The sequence below is a fragment of the Numida meleagris genome, chromosome 4 (assembly GCF_002078875.1).
Source record: "Numida meleagris isolate 19003 breed g44 Domestic line chromosome 4, NumMel1.0, whole genome shotgun sequence".
NCBI lineage: Eukaryota > Metazoa > Chordata > Aves > Galliformes > Numididae > Numida > Numida meleagris.
In genome coordinates, this window is record NC_034412.1 from 56401283 (window position 1) to 56414020 (window position 12738).

The window sequence follows — 12738 nt, forward strand, 5'->3', positions numbered from 1 at the left end:
TGAAAATACCCATAAAACAATATGGAACAGTGCAGTTCCCAAAATAATTCCCTCCCTCACTTTCCTGGCCACAGTTTTGGAAAATGCTATGAAATCTCCGTGCTGGATGGTAGTGGAGATGCATACACACTGCACTCCAGGACTTAACTCCCATAAGGAGAAGAGGAACAGCAAAATCCCTTTCTTTAGCTAATGACATCTGGTGGTTTCTCTCTTGGCCTTGAAGGATGCATGTTCGCAGCAAGGAAAGAAAGAGATCGGGTCAAAGGCTACCTTGTGACAGCACTGGGTTTAAACGCTGGTGCAGATGCATTCCCACACGCATCTTCTCTTTCCAGGAAGGGGCACACCAGGAACAAGTTATCAAACACACAGAGAAAACAGATGCCACACTGCTGCTGAGGGATGATGAGAGCTGGATGTTTTAACTCCCATTTTACTTTTCCTCTTCTGGACATCCCCAGCCCACAAAGGAGAACGGTGTTCTTTATTTAAGCAGACTCCTTCCACCTCATATATATAATCAAAACATCTGAAAGCTTTATATGTTGCTCAAACCAAACAGCAGCAAAAATACAAAGCATAGTGGTTAACACAAAAGGAAGATAAAATGAAGCAAAAGAGGGAAAAAGAACAAAACATTGAGAAAACCCCAATCTTGTACCTGATGTGTAGCAAACTGTACAGTATATACATCATAACGTATTATCCTCACAGAAGAGCAAACTAGAAGAACTTTGTAACACAGAAAAAAATATACACCCTGTATTGTATTTGCCATTGAGCAAGCAACATGTTTATACACTAGTCTCTATAACTTAACGCTGTGTAACAGCATTTTTTTAAATTTACAAAACAAAATATCTATCCAGAAATAATCTAATCATATTGCTCTTCAATACACTTCTGTAGACAAGTAAGACTTGAAGTAAACTTCAGTAAACCGCAGCTTGTGTGAGCCCACAAATGGCTGCAAAACTTCTCTAGTCAAGTAAGTCCTTGGAAGTATTAACATGTGCTGCCGTAATTCAGTATATAAAGGTGCTATATATATATATATATCCCATGTATAGACAACGTGTGGTGGGAAGGCTTGCTGTTGTCATCGTTGAAGCACAAGAAATTGGTTAACCTCATGTACAGTAGATCCATTTCCATGTTCCATGCATTTTACATTTACTTCATGAAAATGAGGACACAAATAGGAAGAAAATGAAAACTTCAGTCAAACACTGCTTTATAAATGCTGTGGCAGAAGCCAGTGTCCTTCAGTTACAGAAACCACTGATTTTCCCTTTTTTTTCTTTAGTCAAAATAAATTTCAGAGCTAGTATACAAAGTGCAGGACCGACCACTCGAGGAAGTGACTTAAAAACCGAGTTACAATGGCACCATCCCATTCACCAACTGGACCTTCATCTCTTGAAGGCTGTTCATTATCTTCTTCTGGTGACCAACAAGTGTCACTCCCAGCCGCCTCAAATCCCTGTGGGAGAAAGCAGATGTTGGTTCCAGGAACCATTCAGGCACATGCCGCCATACATACTATGCACCGCACGCGTCGATGCTGCTGCTAGTGCCTACCTCTTACCATCTGTGGCTCCCAAAGCCCTTTATATAAGGAGGCACATTAAATTTTCCCAATTTTTTTAAATGGCTGACAGCATCTCAGAGATGTGACATGATTTGACCAGGATCACTTTGCTGTCTAAGGGGAAAAGCTCAACAGCAAAATGTTAGCACTGGCTTCAGCAAGGGACTCCACTACATGTAAGAAGTCCTATTCCAAGAGAAAAGCTGAGTAAGAAAATGTGTGCTGCAGTTTCCTCTTCTCCTGGGAGACACTGGTATTTGATCTTGGATACAAGCAGCGAGGAGTAAGGTCAATCCACATTTCCTTCCTCTTCAGATGAGGCAAAGCCAAAGATACACAAACCACAGTCCTACAGCTGGCTCCTAGAGAGAGCTGAAAGGCAAAAGCCTCAAGCACAGCTACCACCATGTCGGCCTCTTAAAGTCAACAGGAATTTGTAACACAACTCCCCTCTGGGCCTTTGCAAATCTTGCTGTAAACCCAGGCTTGATTTTTTTTGTGTGTGTGTGAATTCTGTAAGATAAAGGCATTTGTGTTGAGTCTGTATAGCAGAGGTGCCATTACAAGAAAAGGTGTAATATACGACTGTGAAGAACAGTTGCCTTCTCAGAAATTTAGACCTCTAAAACGTAGGTATCTAGATTAAGCTAATCACCAAGTTTCTTAGCACATGCTGCAAAAGAAGTATCTCTGTGAGATGATCTGTCCCATCCAAAGGGTTGGATGAGTTGCTCCCTGGAGATATTACCGTAGGACGTTGGGTGATTAGATTTAATGACAGCTAAAAGCCAGGTGGGGTGACTCCCACACCATGGGTTATGGCAGAGCAATTTTACTGATTTCATTAAAGAGTGAAAATTGGTAACAAAGAAATTGAAGGAATGACATTTGGAAGAAGGATCAAGACAGGTGCCTAAATATTTCCAACACAAGACATAGGTTGTTAGGGAAGACGTTTGACTTAGAGGAGACCTGATGCTTTATCTGAAGACTTCTACTAAAGAAATATGAGCTCTTTGCTTTCTACCTTGAAGCTGGACTGAATAAAAGATGTTTTCAAAGAAGGGCTCTACTGTTTTGCCAACAAAGGTGTGAATCCCAGCGCTGCTGACACTAGTTTGTGGAGAGTACACAGAAACACGCAAGCCACTTAGCAGAAGGCTCTCCATTGAGAGCTAGCAGGACAGAAGATGACCAGACACTGAGAACTGCAGTTCCCTGGTCCCACCTGCTGTTCCCAGAACCCAACTGCCAGCTGAGACACACTGGAAAACCTGGCCCACAGTGCACAGATGACTGCAAGTGAACCCATGCAATGAACACCAGAATGCTATTACATAATGCATGTGAGCTAACCATCAAGGTGTATCTCTCAGCAGATTTATATTCTGGACAGAAACTCCTGTGTAAATACAACCATCCAGATCCAAAAATTACACAGATGAACACTTCAGAAAAACACAGTTTCTAATAAAAAGCAATCCCAAGTGAAGGTTGTTGTGTTAACACAAAAACCAGTTGAAGCCAAAAGCGATATCTGGTCTCCATAGAGTTGTCACACTTTTCAGCATTTTGATTTGGAAAATCCCAGATTTTCTGCTCGAGGCTAAACACTACATTCCATTATCACACCCTTTTTCAGTGAAGCATCTCTCTGATGCATACCGGAAATCACAACGCAATGGGTGTGGAGTAACAGAGGTCCATGAGACACATCAGCACACTCCTTACCTGGAAGAAAAGGCTGCAGCATCTGCAAAGGTGTCTAACTTCTCAGGGGGACATGCTTTCATTTCTACCTCCACTGAATTGTGAAACTAGTTCAGCAAGCAATCTTAATAATGAAGGAAAATGTAGTAATACTATTGTTCCATGCAATTTATTTTATGTACACAGCACAGTTGGAAGTTCACACCAAAGATCAAAAAAAACCAGTATAGGACCAGATTTTTAGAAGAGCCAACATCCATCTTCCCCCCTGCTGAATGCTGCTCTGCTGGTGCTCTTTGAAAGTTCAGCTATTTTTTCAGGTATCTAAAAGTGCAAACTGAGCTCTTTTGAAAATTCAGCACCACATATTTCACATATGTACTGTTTCTGGTAGTATCTCTCTGCTCTTGCATGTTATGTAGAAAAGCTAGCCTGAAACTATTAGCAAGGCATGTTTGTATTTGCATTTCATACACAGCTCAGTCTAGTAAGAAAAAGTCCCTGCTCTCTGGCGCAGTAGCAGGCTTCCTCATCAAAAGGATCCAAGCTCTATTTTCAGGTTTTCAGGGTACTCACTATTGAGCCTTTTTTTCCTTATAGCATCCAGCATAACCCAATATCCGTGAGCAGTGCCTCATTGATTTAAGAGAGGCAAAGACAGAGAGAAGAAAAACGAGTTTCTAGTTTCAATCCATTAGTTGCTCACCAGGGGATCTAGTCTATTTTTTTGACTATTGAATACTCTTGAATGCGGAGCCACTGGCCAAAAGTGTAGGGACTCCTCAGAGAGAGGAAAAACCGCTGTGTGGTCTTTTACTTCTGCAAAGACTGATCAAAAGCCTAATCCAGACAACAGCTCCTGAGCCAGATGCTCACCTAATATAAAATTGTCAGCTTTATTCAAAAGCTACCTTGCACTTTGCAAAGCCAGCAATAAAACTTTCGGGGAAAAAAAAAAGTCTCAAGAATCAGGAGCTTTAATTCCCTTTTTCAAGTGTGACTTGCAGCATGTTGCAGCCTCCCACACATCCAGTGTGGAAGCACTGGACTTAAAGCAGCAGAAGACAGAAGCCAATTTTAAACAAAATTAGGGGAACAAAACAGCCAGTTTTGGGACAAAACAGATTTCTGTGCCGAAGGGCTGCAAGACAACTGTCCTAAAAATTCAGTCCTGAGCTCGCTGTTCCGTTTTACCTCAGCTAATTGGCAATTTCACTGGGCTCAGCTTCCCAGAGATGTATGGAGGGATATCTACACAGGCTATGCAAATGTCTAGGGGGTGACAGGAGATGTGCAATTCCCTGCAAGAAAAGGCACATCTGAGACCTTGCAAATGGCACTTGCAGTCAGCATCCAGGCTACACCTTGCCATGCAAGTGACTCTACCCCAGGTGCTGGGTTTGTGGACGCTGTTGTGGCAGCAGCATGGGCATTTCTTGAGGCTGAGAAGATAGAGGTACCCATATGTCATATGAAGCAGGTCTCCCTGCTTCAAAATACTTGACTTGCAGCAACAAGACAACTTTCAGTTCTGCTTCAGGGATAAGTCCCCCCTTCTCATTTCTTTCTTTCACATAGTGTTGAAAATGGAAATACACAGGAATTCAAATCACATGCTGACACAGTACTAAGAGGTCAACTTAAGTTAACCAGAAAGCCAAGGAAATAAAGTGGAAAACAGGTGTCAGCCCATTCCAAACAGCCTGTAAGCAGCTGCACACTTGCCATGCTCTTACCATGGCCTTACATGAAAGCCCAGCTGCAATGTGCCAGTGACAACACAGTATCCTCTTAAATGCAATATCCTCCATTTGCAACGGTTGAATTCATGGTCTCCACGTTGTAAGAAATATATTTAAAACATTTTATTTACAAATAGAACTACTTATACACCATGGACCAGTTTGTCAAACACAGTGTAGACTAGGACTGGATTGCCACATAAAATACAACACCCCTCACCACTCCATTACTCATGCAAGGAAAAGGGCCAGGTTCCTGAATGATCTCCATGGCTGGAAGCCATCAGCCTAGCAGAGATTACTTTGCATTTCATCTCGCACCCCAGCCATATTGCAGCACTCTTCTTCACGCGGTGCAATTCTACACTGGCCCATGCAGATGGGCACTACTCACAGAGTTAGTTGTCAGTTTGAATGAGGGGAAAGAATAACCTCAAAGACCTTTAGAAGACGCTAGGGAGAGAGGAATCCACTCACTAGGGACCTCTGTACGACATTAGGATCTTTCTTTTTTTAAGAGTTCATCTGCTCTTATTTGTTACTCCCATCCTCTTTGATTATGATATGAGAACTGGTTTGTTCACAAGCATACATGGCATCACTATCCAGAACTGAGATTTTAGGTTAAGAATAAGCATCCAGAGCAGGTGAACTCTTAAATGTTCTTCATCCAGTATAACTTTTAATAAATAATTTATTTTATTTTATAAGAAAAAAATACAATGCAAAGCAACACATCACATATTATTACAAATATTCAGAGTTCTTCATCTAATAACAAACAACAGGGTGTCCTGAGATTCGGTGAGTACAGATCTTTCAAAAGGTGTAAGTATGCAGTCCACGTTTTGTTAGTAATTGGTCCAGTCAAATATCAGACTGAAACTCATGTCATGGATCTATCTATTCTTGAGTATTGTCCTGGTAAAGTTATTCTTGCAGTGGATTGAAAGAGCTCCAGACACACTCAAAGTCACTAGGTGGTCCACAAGTTTAAAGAGCAGGTCTGGTCCACTGGAAAGGTTTCCTTCAAGTCTGATATCCAGTTGGAAAGAGGGGGTGGAGGGTGAGGCTCCACTTTTCACAAGGTGATTCGTCCCTTTGCAAGAATTAGAGCTAAATGTAGAAATCACTCTTTGTTTGAAAACATACATTTTCAGGTCTTTGCTTAAGCAGGCAGAGCTCAGGACTTGGGGCGATATTCACCATTTTTAGCTTTTTAAAGTTGTATCTTCAAAAATTTGTCACTAGCACTACTCTTTTCTGGAATAAACACATTAAACATTACTTTGAACGAAGAAAGGTGGTAAGTGGGATTTTGATTTGCATGCTAGGAGGGATTTTCAAAGAGTGCTGAACATCTACCATCTCAACCAGGTCCACTAAATAGGACACAACCTGATCGCCCACAGACACCAGTCCTGTCAGAATGCTGTGGCCTTCCCTGCTCTTACAGTACCTAGTAGCTTTACCCAGGAGATTTTAGGAATTCTTTACATTCATCACATTTTTTCAGTTTTTTTCTGGCAGTGATTAACCAGTTCTTCTTTCTCCACCTAATTTCCACATGCTTCCTATGCAGTTTCAATTTGGAGAATATTATTTTGGATGTTATTTGAAGGCAACCTCTTAAATTGTAAAGAATCTATTACTCATGTCATCTGAGGAAAGAAAGCTAGTTTCAAATGTTCACATCTTCTTTTCACCTGATCCCCCCAAGTCCCAGCTCTGGAATATATTGAACAGTTGCCTCTATTAAAAAAAAAAAAAAAAAAAAAAAGGAACATTTAAACTGAATTCTCATTTGCAGATTACAAAATGTTTTGTTGTTTCCTCTTACAGGGAGAAAAATTAAAACCTCCAGAAACAACAAAACCCCAAATATATTAACCTTTAAAGAACTTTGCTTGTTCCAATGTTTATTTCTTCCCCATAGCGTCTCTGGAGAACACACAAAACTTTCATCTGAGCCCCCACAGAAGCCAACATTTCTCTCCCTTGCTTTGTTGATTTCAAGGGCAATCTGCCAGTTTACACCAGAGCACATGGTTCAGCTCTTAAGTCTGGGATACCATGTTTCTGAAGCCCCTGAAGTCTAGGGTGGTTTCTCCTTTTTTTAATGGCTGAGTCAGGTCTTCTGTCTTTTTTTTTTTTTACTGTGTCTGCGAGAAATCACAGAGGTTTTGCCTTGGATGGCTTGTTTGCTTTTAATGAACCTTCCACAGTTTTCCACAAAATAGACTCAAATGGGGTCAAGACCTCTTCACTAAGCCATAACTGCAATGCAAAGGTGCATGAGGTGTTCAAGAACCAAGCCTGACTTATGCAATCTCAAGGCAGCTGGGAGTTGTTATTTGCTAGAATGGATAACTAGCTAGCTGGAGCTAACTTTGAAAAGTTGATGTAATTACTTTGAAATCAGCAGAACTTATCTGTATTTGCCTGGTAGGAATCTAATGGAGTTGTATGGTGCAGTGATGCATTCAACTTTTTTTGTACAAAGTGTGTTGCAGCTGCACTTGAAAAGGGCTTCCCGGACCATTTTAGGAGCCAAAACAGTAGTTCATGCACGTTCTTTCACAGCATCGTCAGATAAGCTGGTGACAGCCACACCAACAGCCTCAGGGTTTGTTTTCAGCCTTAGGAGGATTAACAAATCCAGGCTAAACACTACACAGAGACCCAATGATGCCTTTCTTGTATTACCTCGCATTAAACCAGCCAGAATACAGCCAGCAGAGCTACCTTTGGGATACACCTTCATGGACAGTTTTGTTTCCCACAAGACTGCTTCACGCAGCCCCTCACCTAGTATGTGAGGTTGGAGCTTTTCAACTTCTTGCCTTTTTCATTTTCAAGAGAAGTGAGTCAGTGAAATGCGAGATGGATTATTAAGATGTCTACTTTCATCTTCAAAAAAAAATCCCCCAAAGCTCCCAAGGCTCCCAGACATCAGCTCTTCTGCATCACTCTACTGCTGTAAAAGTTGGAAGAAAGCTGAAGCTCAGCAGCTCAGACATGTCATCTTCACTGGGGACCAGTAAAGGACCAGAGCAGAATGATGTTTGTGCTACAGAGAACATCCTGGGACCCTGTGGAGGGGACTTTATATGTGGTTTGCAGCTGGTGAGGTTCTGAGCATCTCTGACAGCTATAACGATACTTAAAGACTTAAAACAACTTGCCTTTTTTGGCTAGAACTATACAGAAAATGAATTTCTTGACTCACTGTCAATCTGAAAAACCATTCTGAAATACCTTTGGGGCAGCCTGAAAAGACTTAAGGGGGGTTCCTTTTGAAATGTTTGAAATACCAAACAGTAAAGATAGAGGAATATTTACATTTTAAAGTCAAATTATACAGATCACTTCACAATCTGAAATATTACATCCAAGAAAAAGTAAGAATCTGGCATAGCTGTAATAGTCCCTTCTATTATTTATAAATCACAGATGTGCAACCCAGGGAACACTTCGTTATGTCATATCACAGTGCACTGCACTTTGTGTGATTTGGGGGAAATGCAGTCATTCCTCCTAAAGGTGAGGTTAACAATAGTTTTGTCAGTGTGCCAACAAGAGGGATGCTAAGACTGTATAAAGCTACACAGGTGGCAAAAATACCCATTGATTTGGATTTGTACTCAACATTTTCTCTGATCAAAGCATTTCACTTTTGATCTAAGCATTTCTTTCAGAACACTTGAAATTACAAAAAGTTTTAAAAAGGAACAAATGGGAAGTTTTTGTGAAACTTAATTTTGTTCTTTGATATGACTAATTCAGCCAAACAGCAAGAAACCTACGATATTTCAGACATACTGCAGATTCCACTAGGAATTCCTTTGATTCTAAGATTAAGGTGTCACAGAAGAGGGGAACGCTCTCCTTTTGCTTTTCTCTTACGTTACTGCTTCATCCTATCCTCCTCACCCATCCTCTGGCTAGATCTTCCTGTCTGTCTGCCTTGGCAATGGGACTCTTCCTCGGTCAAAGTCTGTAGCCCAGTCCAAATGGAGGACCAAATGCATGTAAGAGTCTCAGGAACCCAAAAAAGGAACTAAGAAGAAATCTAAGCACCCTGGTTCCTTAGACAGTTACTAGAAAAGACTCTGTTCCTCGCTTGGGGGTTCATGTGAGTACCCGAAATTGGGCTGGATGAGTTAGAAACAAATACTGGTCAAGTGGATGGAGCAAATATAATCAGAGAGAGCAGAGAGGTTCTTGCACTCCATCCATAAATGACTTATCCAATTAAAGTGAAATTGAACTCCATGGGGGTGTTACCAACCTGCAACATGTGCAGAGGAACTCTCACCCTGAAGGGTGAGCTCCACAGCAAGCCCTGTGGCAGACAGGAACAATGCTGTGATTCTGTGGGGCACTGGGATTTTTCCTGTTTTATTCCTAATCCTCTGCACTGATTCTGCCAGTACACTGGTGAGCTGCACGTGGTCAGAGGACTCACTGCCTCTTCCAAAGAAGCACCAAGCATGGAGCATAATCTTTGCCGTTCTGCCCCAGTGTCTGCAATAACCTAAGCTCAAGTTAATCCAGCCTCAAAGGCAGGCTTTGGGGCAAGTTTGAGTAAGTGTCAGGAAGAAACTACAAACAATTACACAAGCAAGACCAGCAATGAAAGGTGGAGCATCGCAAACCAGCAGCCTCAAGGCATTTATCAAATCATTTCAGTGCTGTCACCCTGACCGCAGTTATATCCAGGTGCAAAAACCAAGAGCACATGCAGGAGGAAGAGTCTCAGTCAGGGAGCCTGTCCTCTAGAGCTGTTAGTTTGTCGATGTATATTTGTGTATTCTGTTGGCATTGGCTGTACCTACTCCTATTTCTATTACAGTAATGCTGAACACTATTTCCATACTTTACTAGACTTGACTGTGCAGTTAGCCAAGTCTGGATCAACTCTTCAAGCAGCTAATGCACTGTAAAGCCAGTATGCCTCAGAGGGGCCTCTATCTCCTATACATTTACTAGTATGCTTACTTTTTTTATCTGTTGATAACCCTGAGTAATAAACCACTGCTATGATGAGAGGACAGCTTGTCAATTATTCAAACTCAAGCATTAATTTCTGTGAGTAAAGAAGCCGAAGTACTGGCTGCCAGTATAGTGACAATAAGTTTTAGTCTCATCTGCACTAGTTATCATCAATACAGATGCTAAAAAGAGAAACTGATGACTGCAAACAAAGCAAAATGGTCTCCTTTCTGCAGTCTCCTCCCTACATATTTTTGAAGTCTGTTTCCCTCCCCAACTCCAATACAAGAGGTAAAAATGATCTGGAAACTACTCACTCTAGGGTCACCTGAGCCACAGAATCCATCGAACTGTATCCATTCTCCATGAAAATCTCGGTGTATCGGCCCATTTTGATGGCTTCCAGCCACTCACCCACTGACCTGTAGGCACCGCTCCCCACTGGACTGTGCTCTACCAACAAATTTGATACTCTAAAGACAAAAGGAGAGACAGAGAAGCAAAAAGAATCAGTATCAAGATGTACCCAACATGACACAATTGCTCTTCTGTAGCATTCTGAGTAATTGCTGCATCCCAGTTCCCCCTGCGGAGCTGTAATTGTTCTGACTCACTGGAAGTTGTTGACTTTACCCTGGAAGTGCAGCACAACTTAAATGAGGGGGAGAGAACCACACTCTTTTTGAGCTTGGTGTGGGATTTCCCAAAGTTTTCAGTTTTATCTCGGTTTTCAGAAAGAGTGGCGTAAAAGCTTTCAAAACTACCAACCATCTTAGTCAGCAGAATGAAAAGATTATGAAGAATTAGTTAGGCAAGACTTCACAATGTATCAACCACATCGTTTCACCTGTAACCTCACCTGCTTTTGAGCTGCTGCCATTGCTGCTCCACACTGCAAGTGGGAAGTCTCTGCTTCGACAGAGGAGCGGATTAGCGTCCATCTCCGTTACCTCTCCCACACAAGCAGGCTCCTTTTCTACAAGGCTCTCCCTGTCACTCTTACTTCAAGGTCTTCAGTTTCACTCTTCCTGCTCTGTTTTCCTGCTCTTTCTTTAAAGCTCATAATTAACTTAAAACGACCCAGAGACTGGAAACCGAAACCCAAATTACATTTCCCAGCAGCAGCTATCAGCGGCAGGCTGTTGTTAACACTTCAAGGGCTGCTCCTGCAGAGTCAGGCCAGGATTTTGTATGCAGGCAGCATCCAGGAAGCCCTGCAGAGAGCAGCAATGCTCCAGCCATGCCTCAGCCTCCGGGCGAGGTTCACATTTAGTCCCGAAACCAGAGGGAGACTCCTGGCTCCTGCAGCCTCACTTGGACCTCCGTGCAGCATCTGCTACCTGCTCGGTTTTGTCACACACAGAAGAAGCAATTCAGGCAAATAGTAACCCTTTGCCGCAGCAAAACACCATGCAATACCTGGCAAAATCAACCTGTGTTGTGAGCAGGCCCACCACACTACTAATGATGTGCAGAGCACGAAGGGACTCGTCCAAGGTCAGCCAGGAAAGCAACCAGATTTCTCCCGTTTTGTAAACCAAGACACACAGCTAACATAAGCCTTGCATAAAGACTATTACCCACAGGTAAAAACATTTGCTGGGTCAGCCTCTGACTGTGAGAATTATGCTTAAAAGATTTTCAACTCGAAAGAGAACTGAGATTTTATATTGTTATAGCACTTCAGGAATCTTCATATATTTTATGATCACATTAGTATTATTTGTTTATTTAATAGCAATGCTGAAGGGTCCAATAAAATGTGAATACTTGCAGTACCAAGAGCATAATGGCTTCCCATAACGTTTTATACACACGAGGAATTCAAAACTCCTAAGTAATCATAATGAGAAGTGGATTTTCATCACTAATGTCAGGAGGCGCGTACTGATATGCATGCACTGTAATGTAGACAGTGACTTCCTCCCTTATTTGCATTAATGAGAATTTCCATAAAGAATACATTACATATATTAAAAAAATCCTTTACAGCTGCTGTACTTCGAAATTATGATTCATTTGGAATTACTATGGTCTGGGCATGGCAATCTATGATTACAGAAACAGTCCCAAAGCCTGGCTGCTCACATACTCCATCCACACCAAATATACCCACAGCACCTTTAAAAAGGAGAAGTTCAGAATTGCACGGGCCTGTCAGTGGAATAAAATATCAGCAAAGTGTTTAGCAGCCCGAGGAGATGGTTTACTGCCTATTTTAATCTTTTCCAGCCTAACAGTTTGGTATAACAGTACATACCACCACATAACAGGCCTTGAAAATGACTGCTCTGAACTGAAAATTAAAGAGAAACATCACATTTTGTGCTATCATAAACGTTTTCCTGCAGGTTTGCTGGGGCTAACATTACAACTAATCACTAATAAGAGTCATTCTTCAATTTCTTCCTCATATGGCTAATGAAGCATGTGAAATAGCCTGAAGAATCAGATCTATTTTGTATTTAAAAATGAAACTATGTGAAGTTTTCATGCTTCTTCTCTTCGAGGGCATGAGAGGTCATGCACTGGGACTTGTCTTTTTTTTTTTTCTTTAGTCCTCTGAGAATAAACTTTTCTGATGGGCTTCTTCCAGCATTAATAAGGGAATTCCACGGCTATCAATCAGTGAAGCAGCAATGATTTATATACATCACTCCTTCATAAACATGTGAGAGACTGAGTGATTAGCAACAC

The 12738-nt window shown here is 41.6% G+C and overlaps 1 protein-coding gene across 15 annotated transcripts in view; it reads right to left on the reverse strand.

The window, feature by feature from the left end:
• The window catches only part of EPHA5 (EPH receptor A5), a 198147-nt gene continuing 185927 nt past the window's right edge, over positions 519-12738 (reverse strand). For 12 of the 15 annotated variants that reach the window (XM_021394777.1, XM_021394779.1, XM_021394778.1 and 9 more), the window contains 2 exons: positions 10359-10514; positions 519-1486 (listed from right to left, as the gene is read on the reverse strand). In XM_021394777.1, coding sequence (XP_021250452.1) covers positions 1381-1486; positions 10359-10514 — 262 coding nt within the window. In that variant the 3' untranslated portion in view covers positions 519-1380. The other 3 variants (XM_021394770.1, XM_021394769.1, XM_021394768.1) reach the window with 2 other exon arrangements.